General features: G+C 48.8%; 1 protein-coding gene across 1 annotated transcript in view; it reads left to right on the forward strand.

Annotated features, from left to right (window-relative positions):
* Window positions 1-16,257, forward strand: part of HIPK2 (homeodomain interacting protein kinase 2) — a 159,459-nt gene extending 143,202 nt beyond the window's left edge. The window contains exons 13-14 of the mRNA XM_011995461.1: window positions 2,584-2,744; window positions 4,488-16,257. Of these exons, the coding sequence (XP_011850851.1) occupies window positions 2,584-2,744; window positions 4,488-4,958 (632 nt within the window). The 3' untranslated portion in view covers window positions 4,959-16,257. The remainder of the gene's footprint in view (window positions 1-2,583; window positions 2,745-4,487) is intronic.
* Window positions 16,258-16,583: the final 326 nt, after the last annotated feature.

The raw sequence follows: 16,583 nt of genomic DNA on the forward strand, positions 1-16,583 counted from the left end.
ACACCACTGTACTCCAGCCTGGGAGACAGAGCAAGACTCCATCTCAAAAAAAGAATCAGTATTGTCTCTGTGCACGTCTCACCTCAGCAGGACTGGTTGCCCAAGGAGGCGGGACAGCCCCCAGCCCCAGCACCAGGCTCTTGTTCATTCCCTGGTCTGCCCTCCCCTTCTTGGTGGGGGACCATCTGCCTGTCTTTCCACCTGGAAGATGTTTTCTTCTCCATTAACTCTACTGTTCTTTAGCTTTTAAGGAACAGAAGCAATGCTTGTTGTAACTATGGTTTCTAACTATACAAAACAAACCACACAATCTTCAGGCTGCTTTGTCGTAGCCTTCACTTACTAAACCCCTCTTTTTCTGCTCCCATCGGCATTGAAGTTAGAGAAAGGTGTCTGGAATTTTCTCCCTCCCACACTTTTGTAGGCTATTATGCAGGTTTGCTCCTAAAGAAGCCCAGTGTCGGCCAGGCGCAGTGGCTCATGCCTGTAATCCCAGCACTTTGGGAGGCCAAGGGCAGGTGGATCACCTGAGGTCAGGAGTTTGAGACTAGCCTGGCCAATGTGGTGAAACCCCATCTCTACTAAAAATACAAAAAATTAGCCAGGCGTGGTGCCGGGCGCCTGTAATCCCAGCTACTCGGGAGGCCGAGGCAAGATAATTGCTGGAACCTGGGAGGCAGAGGTTGCAGTGAGCCGAGATCGCACCATTGCACTCCAGCCTAGGCAACAAGACTGAAACTCCATCTCAAAAAAAAAAAAAAGCCCAGTATCTTCTCACCAGTCTGGGTCTGTTTGTTGCTTTTGCCGTTACAAAAGTGCTTGCATTTAATGAAGGGCTATGGCCGGTGCATCTGGGTGCATTTGATTTGAAATTTCACTTCGGTCTGTATTAATACTGCATTGTGTGTTAGGTGGGCCCCTTCTGGAGGAGAGCTGAGGTAAAGCATCTCTTCTGCTCTTATCAAGGGGTGATGGTCCTGCCTGCAGAGCTCCACCACCCGAGGTGGGGAGATGACCCCCACTCAGCAGCAGAACTCCCGCCCTCTGGGGCTCTTGTCCCTGCTGGGCTGGACATTCATGCCCTGTCCTGCCCTGTCCTGTTCTGGTGGCCTCCCTGGACTTGGGCTGTCCCTGCTTGTCAGCATCTTCACCTGGTTTATCCTCTGGCCTCGCCACCTCATCTGCGTGATCTGTGATGCCTCCTCCTTATTCACGCTTTCAGCATTCTCCCTGCCACCCCCGTCCCTGGTGGTACACAGTCACTGTCCTTAGCACACAGCAGGAGCTAGAAAATACTTGTTGGATGAGTTAAAACCACTGGGCTCTGAAGAGGCTCCTGTGGCTCTCTGGCTGGGTAACGTGGAAGCCATCCAGCTCAGGGTTCAACCTGCCTCTCTCAGAGCCCCTGACTACTCAGAGCGTGGTCCACTGCCCAGCAGCACTGGCACTCCCTGGGAGCTTGTCAGAAATGCAGATGCTCAGGCCTCCCAGAGCTGCTGGCCAGAGTCTGCACTGAACAAGATGCAGGAATTACATTTGGGAAGTGTTGATGGAGCCACCTGCTGACCATGAGGTCACCTCTGGTGGGTCGCAGTGTTTCTTCCACTCTTCAGCCCCCTTGGCAATAACATGGAGGCCATTTTGTGCTTGGCTGTGTTTGGCTCACAGGGCCACTCCTGGATGACTTAGTCTCATCCTGCCTAGAGGCAGGTAACTAGACCAGGTGACTCTGAGGGTTATTTTAGCTTCTAGTAGTTCATTATGTCCCACCACAGACACTGCCTCCTCTGATACTCATAGTCACCCACGGTGAGGACCAAGCAGGGATCCTGTCTTAGTCTATTTTGTATTGCTGTAACAGAGTACCTGAGACTGAGTAATTTATAATCAATAGAAGTTTATTTGGCTCACGGTTCTGAAGGCTGGAAGTCCAAGAACAGGGTGCCAGCATCTGGCGAGGACCTTTGTGCTGCGTCTTCCCAGCACAGGAGGCAGAAGGGCAAGAAAGCATGAGGGTGAGGGGGCCAGACTTGTTTTCATCAAAAAAGCCAATCTCTCAATAGCTAACCCACTCCTGAGATAACAACATTAATGCACTGATAAGTCATACACTCGTGAGGGCTCTGCCCTCAGAAGCTAACATCCCTTACTGGCCCCACCCTAAACACTTGCACTGGGGACTAAGTTTCTAACATAAGAACTTCAGGGAACACATTCAAATTATAGCAGATCTCTCCCACCCATTTTCCAGATGCTGGAAGTCACACCTCCCAGAGGAGCAGCACTGGGCCTGGCCTTAGGCTGCCGGCCCACCTTGCCTCTCCTGATTCTTTTCCACTTTCCCTTCTTCGTCCCCTCATGCAGCCCCGTCCACCCTCCCAGCCAAGCAAGTGAGCCAGAGCCCCACTGCATCCAGAGTCAAGGCAAAGTCCTAGTGGGTCCAGAGGAGATGAGGCTGATTTGTGACTGCCCGGCTTCAGGCACATGTTTCTTCCTGGAATACCACTTTTCTCTGGTGGGGTAGCATCTTCTGGGCAGCTGGGACCCTGCCACCCATCTGACCTCTTTCTCCTCCTGCCACAGTCAACACCAGTCACCACTCGTCCTCCTACAAGTCCAAGTCCTCCAGCAACGTGACCTCCACCAGCGGTCACTCTTCAGGGAGCTCATCTGGAGCCATCACCTACCGGCAGCAGCGGCCAGGCCCCCACTTCCAGCAGCAGCAGCCGCTCAATCTCAGTCAGGTAAGTCCCACGGCTGGCGCCCCAGGCCAGGCAGAGCCCCCATCCCCTCATCCTTCCGCTTCAGAGAGGATCACTGTGGCGGCCCCTCACCCACCTCACAGGGCTGCAGTCCTGGCCACGGGTGGCAGCACATGCCCTTGGTGACCTCTGGTGGCTTCTTCCACCACAGGTCACCCTGAGGGAAGTTGATATCACCGGTGTACAGAGAGCTGGCCCAAAGCAAAGCAACTTGTCTAATGTTACAAAGCCCTTAGTGACATGGTGCTAGAGCTTAAAAATAGGATGGCCCACATATTGCTGTTTCAACCCAGCAAAGGGTAGAGCACTGTGTCCCGGCCCTGTCGGCCTGGGACTCCAGGGACAGACCTGCGTCCGACTCATTGCAGGGAGGGCCCACACACCACAGCCCCCAAGTGAAGGGAAGAGTTGTCCCAGGACCTGGAGGAAGGGGGGTGGGTTGAGGTGAAATGGGAGTGACCCGAGTTTCTGCAGGCACAGGGCTGTGTCAAGGGCTCTTCATCAGGCCTGACTCACACGGTGGACTCAGGGCCCCTGTTTCTCTAGAAACAAGATGAGATAAATGGGGTGTTTGTGTTCAGAGCTTCTCAGCTGAAGTGCTGCCCAGGTCATCAGTGGAGCCTGTGTCTCTGTCACGTGACTTAGGTTCTCCAGGTAGGACAGGGCTATTTTATTTGGACTGACAGAGCCTCGGACAGCGATGCCTCTGAGAGCCAACCCTTTTTTTTTTTTTTTTTTTTAAAAGACAGGGTCTTTTTCTGTCACCCAGGCTCAAGTGCAGTAGCACAGTCATGGCTCTCACTGCAGCCTCTGCCTCCTGGACTCAAGTAATCCTCCCACCTTAGCCTCCCGAGTAGCTGAGACTACAGGCATGAGCCACCACACCTAGCTAATTTTCAAAATTTTTTGTAGAGATGCTGTGAGAGCCAACAATTTTGAGAACAAGATTTTACAGTGACTGAGAAAGCAATTGCTGCTCAAAGAGTGTGTCCTGGCCAGGTGCGGTGACTCACTCCTGTAGTCCCAGCTTCTCGGCAGCCCAAGGCGGGGGCGTCATTCTAGGCCAGGAGTTCAAGGCTGCAGTGAGCTAGGTTCATGCCACTGCACTCCAACCTGGGGCATCCTGATAATGCCACAGCTTCTATGTGTCCTTGGGAGAAATATTTTCTCCTGTAACTTTGCAGCTGGCTTTATCATGTATCACCCCAGCCTGGTGAGTGGCAGGCCAAGTCGGAACTTTCTCAGTCCAAGTGATTTTTTTTTTTTTTTTTTTTTGAGACAGAGTCTCACTCTGTCACCCAGGCTGGAGTGCACTTGTGTGATCTCAGCTCACTGCAACGTCTGCCTCCCAGGTTCAAGTGATTCTCATGCCTCAGCCCACTGAGTAGCTGGGACTACAGGCAAGGCACATGCCACCATGCCCGGCTAATTTGTTTGTATTTTAATGGAGACGGGGTTTCGCCATGTTGGCCAGGCTAGTCTCGAACTCCTGACCTCAGGTGATCCGCCCACCTCTGCATCCCAAAGTGCTGGGATTACAGGCATGAGCCACCACACCGGGTCCCAAGTAAATTTTTACTTTCTCAACACACAGAGGGAAGCCCTTTCTGTCACTTCTGGCGTCTTTCCCTTCTCTTCCTCCTTCCTGCCCTCCTGCCCCTCCTCCCATTCCTTCCTCCCCATGTGTCAGCCCCTGACGTCTCTCTTGGTGCCTCTCCTCCCCAGGCTCAGCAGCACATCACCGCGGACCGCACCGGGAGCCACCGACGGCAGCAGGCCTATATCACTCCCACCATGGCCCAGGCTCCCTACTCCTTCCCGCACAACAGCCCCAGCCACGGCACTGTCCACCCCCACCTGGCTGCAGCCGCCGCCGCTGCCCACCTCCCCACCCAGCCTCACCTCTACACCTACACCGCGCCTGCAGCCCTGGGCTCCACCGGCACCGTGGCCCACCTGGTGGCCTCGCAAGGCTCGGCGCGCCACACCGTGCAGCACACTGCCTACCCAGCCAGCATCGTCCACCAGGTCCCCGTGAGCATGGGCCCCCGGGTCCTGCCCTCACCCACCATCCACCCGAGTCAGTATCCAGCCCAGTTTGCCCACCAGACCTACATCAGCGCCTCGCCAGCCTCCACCGTCTACACTGGATACCCACTGAGCCCCGCCAAGGTCAACCAGTACCCTTACATATAAACACTGGAGGGGAGGGAGGGAGGGAGGGAGAGAATGGCCCGAGGGAGGAGGGAGAGAAGGAGGGAGGCGCTCCTGGGACCGTGGGCGCTGGCCTTTTATACTGAAGATGCCGCACACAAACAATGCAAAAGGGGCAGGGGCGGGGGGCAGGGGGACGGGACGGGACACCAGTGAAACTTGAACCGGGAAGTGGGAGGACGTAGAGCAGAGAAGAGAACATTTTTAAGAGGAAGGGATTATAGAGGGTGGGAAATCTATGGTTTTTATTTTAAAAAAGAAAAAGGAAAAAAAAAAGTCAATAACAAAAAACACAGCTCAAGAACCCATTCTACGCCAAACTGGAAAGGAGAAGAGAGCAACAGGAAGATTCCAGAAGCGGGGGGCCCCAGTTTTTGAAGAACTTTATGAACTTTTCAAAGATTATTTTCATATGGCAGCAAGTGATACGGAAGACTTTGCTGTCAGGGACACCTGATATGGAAATCAAATAGATTTTTAATTAATTGAACATAAGATTTAGGGATTTTTCCAGAACTCAAAAGGGTCAACAGCTCTCCAGAACGTCAGGCTGCAGCCTGAGGAGGCTGATGTTTGGAGCTGGTGTGGGGTTGGCAAGGCCGAGTCCAGGCTCCCTAGTCAGGAAAGATGGGGAACGCCAGGCTGCTGGAAGGCCCCCGGGGACGCGGGGCGGGTTTTCTTTTTCTGAGCACTCTGGATAAATCCCTAAGCAATGTTGTTCCTCAAATGTCATTAATAATGTGTGTTGCAAACTTTAGATTTTTCTTCTTTTCTGAAAATGTATTTTCTCTTTGAATCCACCCCTAGTCGCATAGCGTAGGGCTAGCGGTCGTCACGGACACCCTAGTAGAATGTAGCACTCAGCACCCTTGTCTCCTACCTTGTGTTCAACTCCAATGATACCAATAGAATATTCCTCAATGTAATTGCACAAAAAAAAAAAAGCGATATAACATAGGCATGTAACCAATGTGGCGGTGCAGGTGTGCGGGTGAGCGAGCGCGTGTGGGTGTGCATGCACCGCCCTCCCCGGGTGGCCCTTGGCGCCGCCACCCTAGCTGGCGCAGTCTTGACACTGCATCCTTCCCTCCTAGTGCCTTACCGAGCGACAGACGCGGCGTGAGGGTTTACTTCCACTGGTACTCCAAGAAACTGAGGCTAGTCAGACACAATCTCAGCTCTTCTGTTGTGCTGTTGTAACAGTTTACTCTGGCCTTTTTTTTTTTTTCTTTTTCTTTTTAAAATGTTAATGCCCATTGTCTTTCCTGGGCTGTTTGCTAGCGGAAGGATGCCAGGGAAGCTGGCAGGAGCTAGGAGAGAGTCCATGGATCTTGAAAGAAATATGGGAGACAGATGCCTGGCAGGTGCGTCTGGAGATGGGGACAGCGGGAGTTGAGTTGTGGTAGTAGTTGAGTTGTAGTTTGTGGGCGGAGGCCCAGAGAGACTCCCCACCCTTCACCCCTGCCCCACTCTGTCCCCAGCTCTGCCATTTGTGAGGCCAGAGGTTTCGGGACTGTTGGCCTTGCCAGGCAGCTGTCTCCCGCCCCAGGCCGCCCCAGGCAGCACCCCCTAGTCCCTCCCACGGTGAGAGCCTGGAGCTCTCAGCCTCGCACGGGACTCCACTCTCTCCTGCGACTCCCTGGGCTGTTTTGCTCTGACGATCTTGCCAGATCCCTTCTTCTGTAGACAACCACCAACCTCTGTTTGCTGTTGAATTCTCTCCCCACATTACCCAGGTCTGCTGAAGACATGATTTTGGTTTCGGTTTCCAAGAGTTCTGGTGGGCAGAAGGTTGGAGGGACACTTATGAGGGTGACCGGGGGTCTGACGCTGCACTTTGGAAAAATTCACACAGTTAAATTTCCAAAGAAATCTGCCCTTTGCCCTCTTTGTACCTTTGACACATTCTGGAAGTTTTCTCAGGCTTTGGACACTGCTGGGGATGGAGGTGTGGAGAGGTGGGGAGTTCTCTGTCTTCATAGTAAATAACTCTGAAATATGTGAATGTGATTGGCAGGAGAATCTGGCCAAGGATGGGGCCGAAAAGGGTGGTTCTAATTGTTTGCTTCTGATGTTGAGTCCTTAGCTGACCCCACAGGCAGGTTTCCTAGGTGCAAAGAGATCTTTCCCGAGTCAGCGGCCCCATCCTTATCCTCCCGCCCTTTACTTCCTCACTCTGCAGTCTCCCTCAAGGATCTACTGTGAAAGGTGTGTTTGTAGTGATATCCAACTCACTCAGTAACGAAGCCGTTACTTAGCTCTTAGCTGTGAAATAACTCTGGAAACTTCCCCACCCCAACCATAAATTCTTACTTACAAAGAAATAGGTCCCCAAACTGGAAACAGCTTAGTCCAGCGAGAAGGAAGGGCACCATGACTGCTCGATGCTGGGCACAGCTGGGCCGTCTTGCCAAGTGCCCGCTGGAGGCTGAGCAGGCAAGAGGCCTACAGCAAGGAGATGCCCTCCCCTCAGGCCATTGTCAATACCATCTTTATCTGGAGGTGGGGAAGTGCAGCCCTCTGAGACAGCAGGACAATGGTCAGTTCAGAGAGGGTGAGGGCAGCAAAGGTTTCAGAGGACACAGAAGCCAGAGGACCCCCTCCTCCACAGCTGGGTCAGCCTGGAAAATCCGTCTGTTAGGGACTTTTTGGCAGCCAGATGGCAGCAGTAGCCCATTAGGTCTCATCCCGAGTTCCAAGTCGTGGCTGCAAATGAGCCTCAGTTCGCCTTATTGGAGAGCACCCCCAGACTCCAGGGCACAGTTCACTTCCAGCCCTTTCTAGATCTGATCTTTTAGGGGGAAAGACAGCTTAAAATGTTCTTTTTGTTTTAAAGAAAATTCTTCTGTCTGCTTAAGTTGGAGGCTACTTTCACCGACATTTTCTTTCCTTTTATTCTTCCAGATCAGGAATGAAATTTCCATGCTGCTCATAAAGATAATATTGTACTAATTATTTTTATTACCATTGTAATTATGATCATTATGTTGATATTTTAGTCAGGGTTTTAAATGCACGTTTATTCCAAGTATCTTTGTGTTTTCTCTTTAATATTTAAACTTATTCTCTCTGTGAGTATATGAGTAGACTGGAGGGACATCCAGATGTCCAGTTTTGTCAGGCAAAAAAAAAAGGAAAGACTTAAGAAGTAGGAAAATTGTTTCTGTCATCTCTATCCCACCAAGAGCCGTCAAGAAAGATCCACCACAGAACAAAAGTTTAAAGAAGAATCAAAGCCTTGATTGGGCTTCTGACAACATGGTCACCATCGAGGTTGTCATTTTCTAGATCCTAGCGAGCTGGGATGCGATGTCAGGTGGCATCTCGTGGGCTCGGGGAATGCTGAGTCACTGACTATCCAGCCCTTAGCTGGCTTCTCTCCCACATCCTCAGAGTTCTCCTGTGCTTCTGAAATCTGTTAACTAAATCTTTGGCTTGCCTCTGATATTTAAGCAAGAAAATTCCCTCCCAGAGGTGACCCCAGCCGCTTCCCCACACATCCACCCTTTTCCCATCTGCGCACCTGGGGCGTGGCTTAGATGCTTCACTGCAGAAACATTTGCCCCCTCCCAGAAGCTGCTGGGCACAGTGAGGTGGCGTAAGAGTGACTGGCAGGTGGTACCTCCCCCAGGAAATTTCACCACACCACCCAGTTCCTCAGCCTGCCCCCTCCCCCTGTGATGCATGCTCCCAGCACCCAATTCTGGCCAGCTGGAAGTGGGTGGAAGGATGGCAAGAAGCCAGAGAAACCCTGAACAAAGCTGGGTGGCTGCTCAGGCATCACAAGTTATGCCCCCTCTGAAAGTGGGCTCCGGCCACATCCTCAGTGCACTGTGCTGTGTGTGCTGGGTGCTCACATGCTGTCCCCAGACCCACAAAGTGCTAGGCCCCAGATGAAGAAAGGGGTGAAATAGCCAGCTTCACCAAAAGGAAGGGAAGGGAAGGGAAGTATTGGGCGATGCCAGCCCCACAGATGCTCAGCAAACATTAGGGCACATCCTCCTAGTCCTCACCCGATGGCCTCCTCTACCCCATGCATGGAGCTGCCACATCAGAAGCCCCAGGAGAAGCTCCATGCAGGAGAGGCCAGCTCCCTGAAAGCCCAGTTGCATACCTGGCCGTATCTGCCATGTGGTCACCTTGGCAAATAGGCTGCTGTCACTAGGACCAAGCTCTCAAGCAGAGGGATGCCAATCTAGTCCTTACTTAGCCCACAAATCATCTAGCGCATCCTCTAGTCTTTCGTGGGCTTCCTCCTTCCCTTTTGAAGAAACATTGTTCAGAGGAAGAGGGGAAGATTTGAAATATCAGGTCATGGAGGAGTGTTTAATTGGAGCCTGGTGAACCGCAGGGCGATTTGCTTCTGCTCACTGGGTTCTGACTGGCCCGTCTGGACGTGGGCCCCCATGTCTCTGTGCTTAGGGCCTCTTCATGATGTTTTGGATGTTTCCAAGGGAAGTGGGTGAGCAGATCAAGGGGGTGGGAGAGTCGAGGCTTGATGCCAATTAATACTGTGAAGTGGAGCGTGCGGTCAGTGGAATTCAGAGGAAAAAGAAGGGTTGGAGCAAAGCGGCATTCATCTCCTGGACTGTTAGCCTTTCTAGTCTTCCTGGTGGCTGAGGTGTTTGCAGGCTGGGGAAGCCAGCTGACCTTTGTCCTCTTCAACCTGGAAGACTCAGCCTGCCCGACACAACGTGTGAGACGAATGGACGTCAGGAAGGGAAGGGGAGATTAGCCCAACTGCCGACAGAACGATTTCCCTTGGTTGGACCTTGGGAATGGCAAACACTCATATTGGAACAAGCTTGGGGTGGAAGATTTAGGCCGTGTGAGCGTGTGTGAGTGAGTGGAACAAGCTTTCTTGGAAACTGGAGGGAGGAGATGAGGAGGCTTCGGGAAGTATTACTGATGGCTTATGGTTGAGAGAGTGACATGGGGCCCCAGCTCGCCCCAGCTTTCGTCCCAGGTTCTCTGATGCTGAGGGCAGGGTGGGGTGTGGGACCACCACTCTTGCTGGCCTGTCAGGTAGCCACTAGGACAGAAAATGGAAAGAAGGAAATGACTCAGTGCTCTCCACTAGCAGAGAGAATTCAAGAGAGGCGAGGGTTCCTTCCGCAGGCAGCCTGGGACTCCACAGCGCCAGCAGGAGTGACTTTGCCACGAGACATTCCAGCCCAAGGGACTTTGCAGGCTTCATTCCCTGTCTGTGTCTTTTCCTTCTGATGTGTTTTACAGATTTCTGACGGGGAAGCTTCAAACTTGAGCAGGCCAGAGATGTCCTTACCAAATTGGAAAGGAAGGTGAAGCTATTCCTTTCTTTAGCCAAAGAACCCTTCTCAAAGATGCCTCCAGAGATGGACAAAATGGCCTTCCCCTCCTTTCTTTCCAGGCAATAATGACATCATTAGTGATGCAATTCTGTTTGTCTTTCTCTTTCCTCTCCTTTTTTTAAAAAAAAAAAATTGTATTTGTTTCAAAACTGTGCTATTCTTTTAAGAGGAGTGGAGGAGACCCCTTGGATGCTGCTGCTACTGGGAGACAAGGAGCTGTACCAATAGGTGGGCTTGACTAATCCTGGGCCACCATGGGAGCGAGCAAAGCAGAGCTGCCAGGAGTTCAGCTGCATCAGGGACGTAGAGCACGTGGGGGCTGGGCTCGGAATAGCAGTACTTTTCCACTTTGATGCCTTAGAACTCTTACTTCTCATCTCCACAGACCAGACTCAGTAAAATCTCAGGCCACTAGAGAATGGAAGGCGGTGAAACAGGATTTAAATGCAAAAGAAACGTATTGGAGGCTTTTGGCACCATGGCTCACTAGAGGGACCCAGCATAGTAGAGGTTTCTCGTGTCTTTGTTGCAGCTTCCGAAAAGTTCAAAAAAGAACTCCAGGCCGTTCTTTGCTCAGACCCAGTGAGAGTTTGTGGAGAAGTGCCCCCTGCAGGTCTCCTGTCCCAGAACACCAGCACCAGAGGGGGTCTTCCTGATGCCCCCTGCTGGACTTGCCCAAGCCTATGGGAGCCCCTCATCTCAGATCCCTGTGCTGAACATGGCACCGACTGTCCCTTATTTGTTAAAATTTGCAATATCTCTCAAGTAAATAATAGCCAGCATTTGTTGAATACTTTCACGACTCCCGGGCCAAGGCCTTTATGAGCGTTGTCTCAAGGGGCCCCCACAGCCACCCCACAGGGAGGCGGATAACATCCCCCATTTATAGATAAGGGAGCTGACCAGATGCTCCGAGAAGTGGCAGGTGTTGAAGGAAGGATAAAGCAGTGATGGGCCAGAATTCCCAAGGTGCCCTTCCTGAGATGTGATTTTTAATCTTTTAACTTTTTAAATTAATAGCAATGCGTGGCCTCATATTTCTATGAACCATTTAGTGATACTCCCGCTTCCTGCATGCCACACACTGTGCTGGGAATTGCTCATGGGTCGTCCTGTTTCATCTTTTCAGCAGCCCTGTGAGATCGGCAATATTAGTCCCCCTACAGCCGAGGAAACTGGCCAGAGCCACACAGCTCATGAGGGGCAAGGAGGGCTTGAACCTGAGTCTGCCCAGCTCCAGAACTGAGCTTGGCAGCTGTCTCCTGCATGTCTGAGCAAACAAAGGCCTTTACACAGCATCACCCTGTGCCATCCCGTGCACTGTGGGACTCAGCTGAAGGACTGTGCAAAGAGGGGGCTCCTGAGTTGGATTTAGGCAAAAGGGGCAGAATTAGTTTGATTTTGAGAGAAAATCTCTGGAGAGTTTCTTTTGATTCATAGTAGAATTCCTTTTAGATTTCTTTCCAGCATACCAACTAGCTTTAGTAGTGCTGCTACAACCAGCTCTTATAAGTAAGAGTGAAAAAGAAGTATTCTTTTCTTCTTTAAAAAATAATTTTTTCTTGCTTATAGTTAATTCTAGAAAGGCAATACTAAAGGTATATATTTTTTTCAAAATGCTATTTTTTACTGCACTTGATAATTATCCTGACAGCTCTGATCTCTGTGATAGATTCACTCTTCAGCTCTGGGCAGAACCAGAGGCAGGGTTCACACCAAATTTGTAAATATCATATGTGGGTCTGGTGTCCAGGAACTTTTTTCTTTCTGTTAAAAAAGAAAAAAAAAGAAAACGAAAAAAAAAAAAAGAAGTAGAGGTGGAAGAAAGACAAGACTTAGAGGAACAAAAGAACGTTTTCTGTTGAGATAGATACTCTTCTCAAAGAAATAGCAACACTTGTATAAACAGGAAAACCAGCCAGCTTTCATGATAAAAGGAAGGAGTGTCTCTTGCCCTGGTATGAGATTAACAGAAATACAGATGCATTTTTGTTTTGGTTGAAAGATGGTGAGAATTTAGAAATGCTTAGGACTAGATTTTTAATTTTTTAAAAGAACTCTTATCATTTATGATGAAATATTTTTCGGTTGTTTTCAGTGGGTTTCTTGTTCCTTTTTTCGTTTAAAACCTTCTTTGTTGACTGGCTCCAGGCTTGTTTGCCTAAATTCTTAGGTAGTTTACACAAGTTCTAGAAGCTTTTAGAACTTTAACTCCATTGGAAGCAAACCCAACTAATCGGAGTTTGAAATCCTGGTTGGTTTTAATAGGTATTCTGGAATTCTGGCAGAACACCTAAAGATTTTTTTTAGAAGGTTTTAGATACATTATCTTACACAAACTGTGACCTAATGGCAATAATTACCTCAAATGTGGGCATTCATCCTGGTTTTAGCCTTTTTTGAAATCATGTAGCCAGCTTGATCTTGGAATTTAAAGACTATGAATTCTCTGTGGGCTGAAAATAATGATTACTTCATACCCCGGTCATCGTTGCTTAAGTGAATTCTGAAAATAGCTCATCTTTACAACAAAAATGAAACCAAGGAAGAGATTATTCTTTGTGTGTTGTACTCAAATGTGATGTTCAAATGCACATGTTAAGTATATATGTTTTTAGCTACTGTAAAATGCTGTTAGCCTTCTAAGCTATCAAGAGAGTCACATTTTAAATGAGTAAACTAAACTATTGACTGTGGATACTTAAGCATATTTCTGGCTACGTTTTATAGTTAAAGTGTTTTATAGTTTACATTTAGACTGGTACTTTTTAAAGAAAAGTTCTGTTTATAACTGACATCTGCAAACCCCAGCGATTGCCTCTTAGTTGCAGGCTGCGTCTCCCCCAAGGCAGGTGTGTTGTCCCAGACTCTTCTGTAGTCCAGCATGTGCACTGCCCTCCGGATTATTAGTTTCCATGTGAACTCGAGAGAACATGAAAGGCAATCCAGATGGAGGGAGAAGGTGTGAGTCCGCAGCCCGGGCCAGATGCGAAGGTCTCATGCATGTCATCTAAACACTTGAGTTCAAGGCCTTCTCTCTGACATCTTGGAAAAGTCATTGAGAACAGTTAACCTGGTTCATTGATTTTTGTCTTGATTTGAATATTTAACTTATTAATAGATCCACTGATTTCCAGGCACCAGGCAGTAGAAGAGACTGGGATTCAGGTGACCATGAAGGCGCAGCTGCTACTTCTGGGCCCGGGGTGATATTTTCATCAGCGCTTTGTAGGGGAGGACCATTTACCCCTATTCCCATGGTCGCTGGCTGGGTTTTCCATATATCTGCTGTCATTTATTCGTTTTCCCCTTGAAAGCAAAATCAGTGTAAAAAGCTATGTTTACGTTTTACTTATTGTCCAGCTTAGACTCAAAGCCTAGTTCGGTGGGAGGGGGACCTTAGCATCCTCTCAGAGATGGTCAGGGCTGAGCAGGAGAAGAAGGCGGAGACAGAGGGGCAGCTCAGCCTGGTCCTTTGAGACCTACTCTAAACAGACATCGTGTTTGGAATGAGAGAGATGCTTTGAGATGGGAATGGGCCCCACTGTCACGCAGAAACAGACTGGGGGCATGGCAGTTTCCCTGAGTCTTGGTTTCTTTTGCTTTCTCTTGTGCCACCACCAAACTGCAGAGGACCTGCTGTGACCTAAAGGACATTCCTTTAGCAGATAAGACCTTGAAAACTGCAAAACACCTGGGACCAGGGAGCTTTTAAAAAATACAAAAAATATACCACTTTTGCTTTTTCCCTGTGAACTGCATTGACAGTGTGTGCTTACGACAGTCTTTTGGTAGAAATGTTACCGTAAAATAGTTTTCATCTCACCCCTCCTAATCATACTCCCACTTTCCTGTTTGTGTGGTGGTGGTGTTGTTTTTTCCTTTACATGAATTAACCAAATGAATTTTGTGTCATTGTGTTTAGGGCTTATATTTTTAAAACATAGGAATTGCCTTTTTGTTCATTTGAAAAGTAAGTATGTTGTATCTGAAAAAGGGCTCTGCCTCTGCTCTCCCTAGCTTCCTTGTAACCAATCTCCAATGAATCTCTCCTGGCACTGCCCCCTTCCTTATATAGGGTCACTGTCCCCAGGGCCACCTCTGCCTCCACCCTGCTGTCACCACTGCCCCGGGCCAAGGCACCCAGGACTCCCAGAAAGCGCGAGAGCCGGCAAGAAGGCCCCAGTCAGCCTTGAGACTGGTGGTCAGAACTCCCTGTCAAGAGTCGCCTGCTGGGCTGAAGGGGCAACAGATTGTCATTGTTGAAATTGTTTGGCTCAGGTGATAAGGAGGAACTTGGGAAGTAGAAAGTGACTTGACCATGCACATCCCTGGTAGCTTCCTGTAACTAATGAACAGAGAGCGCACCCCCACCCCGCCCTGTCCTGCCCCACCCAGTCCCCGGGCAGATGTTCCCGTCTGCACTGCTGTGAGTCAGTCGGTCCCCCGTTTTGGCTCTCCTCCCTTTTGTGTTCCTGCTCACTTCAAGCTTCTTCCATGGACTTTCCAGGGCACAATCATCTCTGGCCCCCAAATCATCTCTTCATCCTCTTTGTGTGCATTTTTTTAACCAAATGAAATAGACCAGAAAGTCATGCTTTGGGGCAGCAGAATTTCTAGTTTAGTAGAATCACTGTATAGAGATAGATATTGATATATATGTTTGTGTATATATATCAAACCAAATTTGATAGGAGAAGTATAGCTTTACGGATGAGGAGGAGGAAGAGCTCTTTAGAGGTCGGAGTTAGCACTGGTGTCTTGGACGTGCATGGGCCTTGTCCCAGGCCACTCCGCACACATGGGGCTGAGGCGTGGCACCAGGTCCTTGTCATCCACCTCACCATGGCAGAGCCAGCGGGCCCTGTAGGGTGCCCCTGCTCTCACTGGGTCCCAGCTTCAAGCGCATCGGTGGGTGACGGGGGCAACAAATCAGAGTGACTGGAATTTTCCATCCCGTTTTGCTTTGACCACATGTATTGAGCTGCAGCCTCTGATATTCTATCACATTTCCAAAAATGGTATCCATTAGGATAGAAAGAGAACGGATCTGTAGAAATGTTTACCTTTCAACTGCCCATGAATTCAGGACACTGGATAGAAAGACTCACTCCCCAAAATGAGAACAGGGAAGAGGAGACCTGGTGACACTAAGTCACCAGGTCGAAGGAACGTGGCTCCCTCCCCAGGGTCATCTCACCTAGATCTTTCTCTCCCAGGTCATCTCAGCTCAATCTCAATAACCCTATGAAAGCCCTGGTCTGTTGTGTTCCTTCACCGTACGGTTTCTGTAATAAAAAGTGTTAATCCATGTTAATCTGTGTGAAAATTATTGCGTGCAACAGTATTTTCTCGTGTACCTCTTTTTCCTATGTGAATTGTCCCTCTTTTTTATTTATAAATGTCTACTTTTGTTTTTTTAAAGACAAACCAATGTGTTGTAGACCTATATGTAACCTATTCCTTAGTCTCATATTATAGGTATGTTATAAGAATGGATATTTTACTTGGCTTTAGAATGTTTTACAAGAAAACTAATTCTTAACTGATCAAGTCCTTGCTACTAAAATGCTTGTGTTTTTCATCATGACGTCGTGTGCTTCTAAATTAATCATTTTCGTTGTAGAAAAATGGAGTGAATTTATATTAGTCTTGGAAACTAATAATAGCATTGTAAATTTATGAGATGATTTTAACAGAAAAAATATAGAAGAATATAGTTATTTTAATTGTAATATTACTAACTGTAGGGTGAGAAAAAGGGGGGTCCCATTGTGGTGAACTATGTTATAGCTTGTTACTCACAGTTTCTTTTTGATCATTTTTTCGGTCTCCGAGGTGAAACGACTTATTAATTAAAATTTGTAAACTCACATATGCATATTGTATATGTGTAGAAATGTAATCACACTTTGTCTTGGAATTACATTAAACTGTTTGAAATCACTGTACACCTGCCTGGCATGCTTATTTATCCTGGAACCAGACCTGTCATAAGAGTGAAGAGTTTATTGTTACAAGTAATGTATTTTGGGCTTGTTTGTTTGTTTATTGAGATGGAATTTTGCTCTTGTTGCCCAGGCTGGAGTGCAATGGCACGATCCCGGCTCACTGCAACCTCTACCTCCCAGGTTCAAGCAATTCTCTTGCCTCAGCCTCCCAAGTAGCTGGATTTACAGGCATGCGTTACCACGCCTGGCTAATTTTGTATTTTTCGTAAAGACGGGGTTTCTCCATTTTTGGTCAAGCTGGTCTTGAACTTCCAACCTCAGGTGAT

Source organism: Mandrillus leucophaeus, unplaced genomic scaffold (genome assembly GCF_000951045.1).
Source record: "Mandrillus leucophaeus isolate KB7577 unplaced genomic scaffold, Mleu.le_1.0 Scaffold49, whole genome shotgun sequence".
NCBI lineage: Eukaryota > Metazoa > Chordata > Mammalia > Primates > Cercopithecidae > Mandrillus > Mandrillus leucophaeus.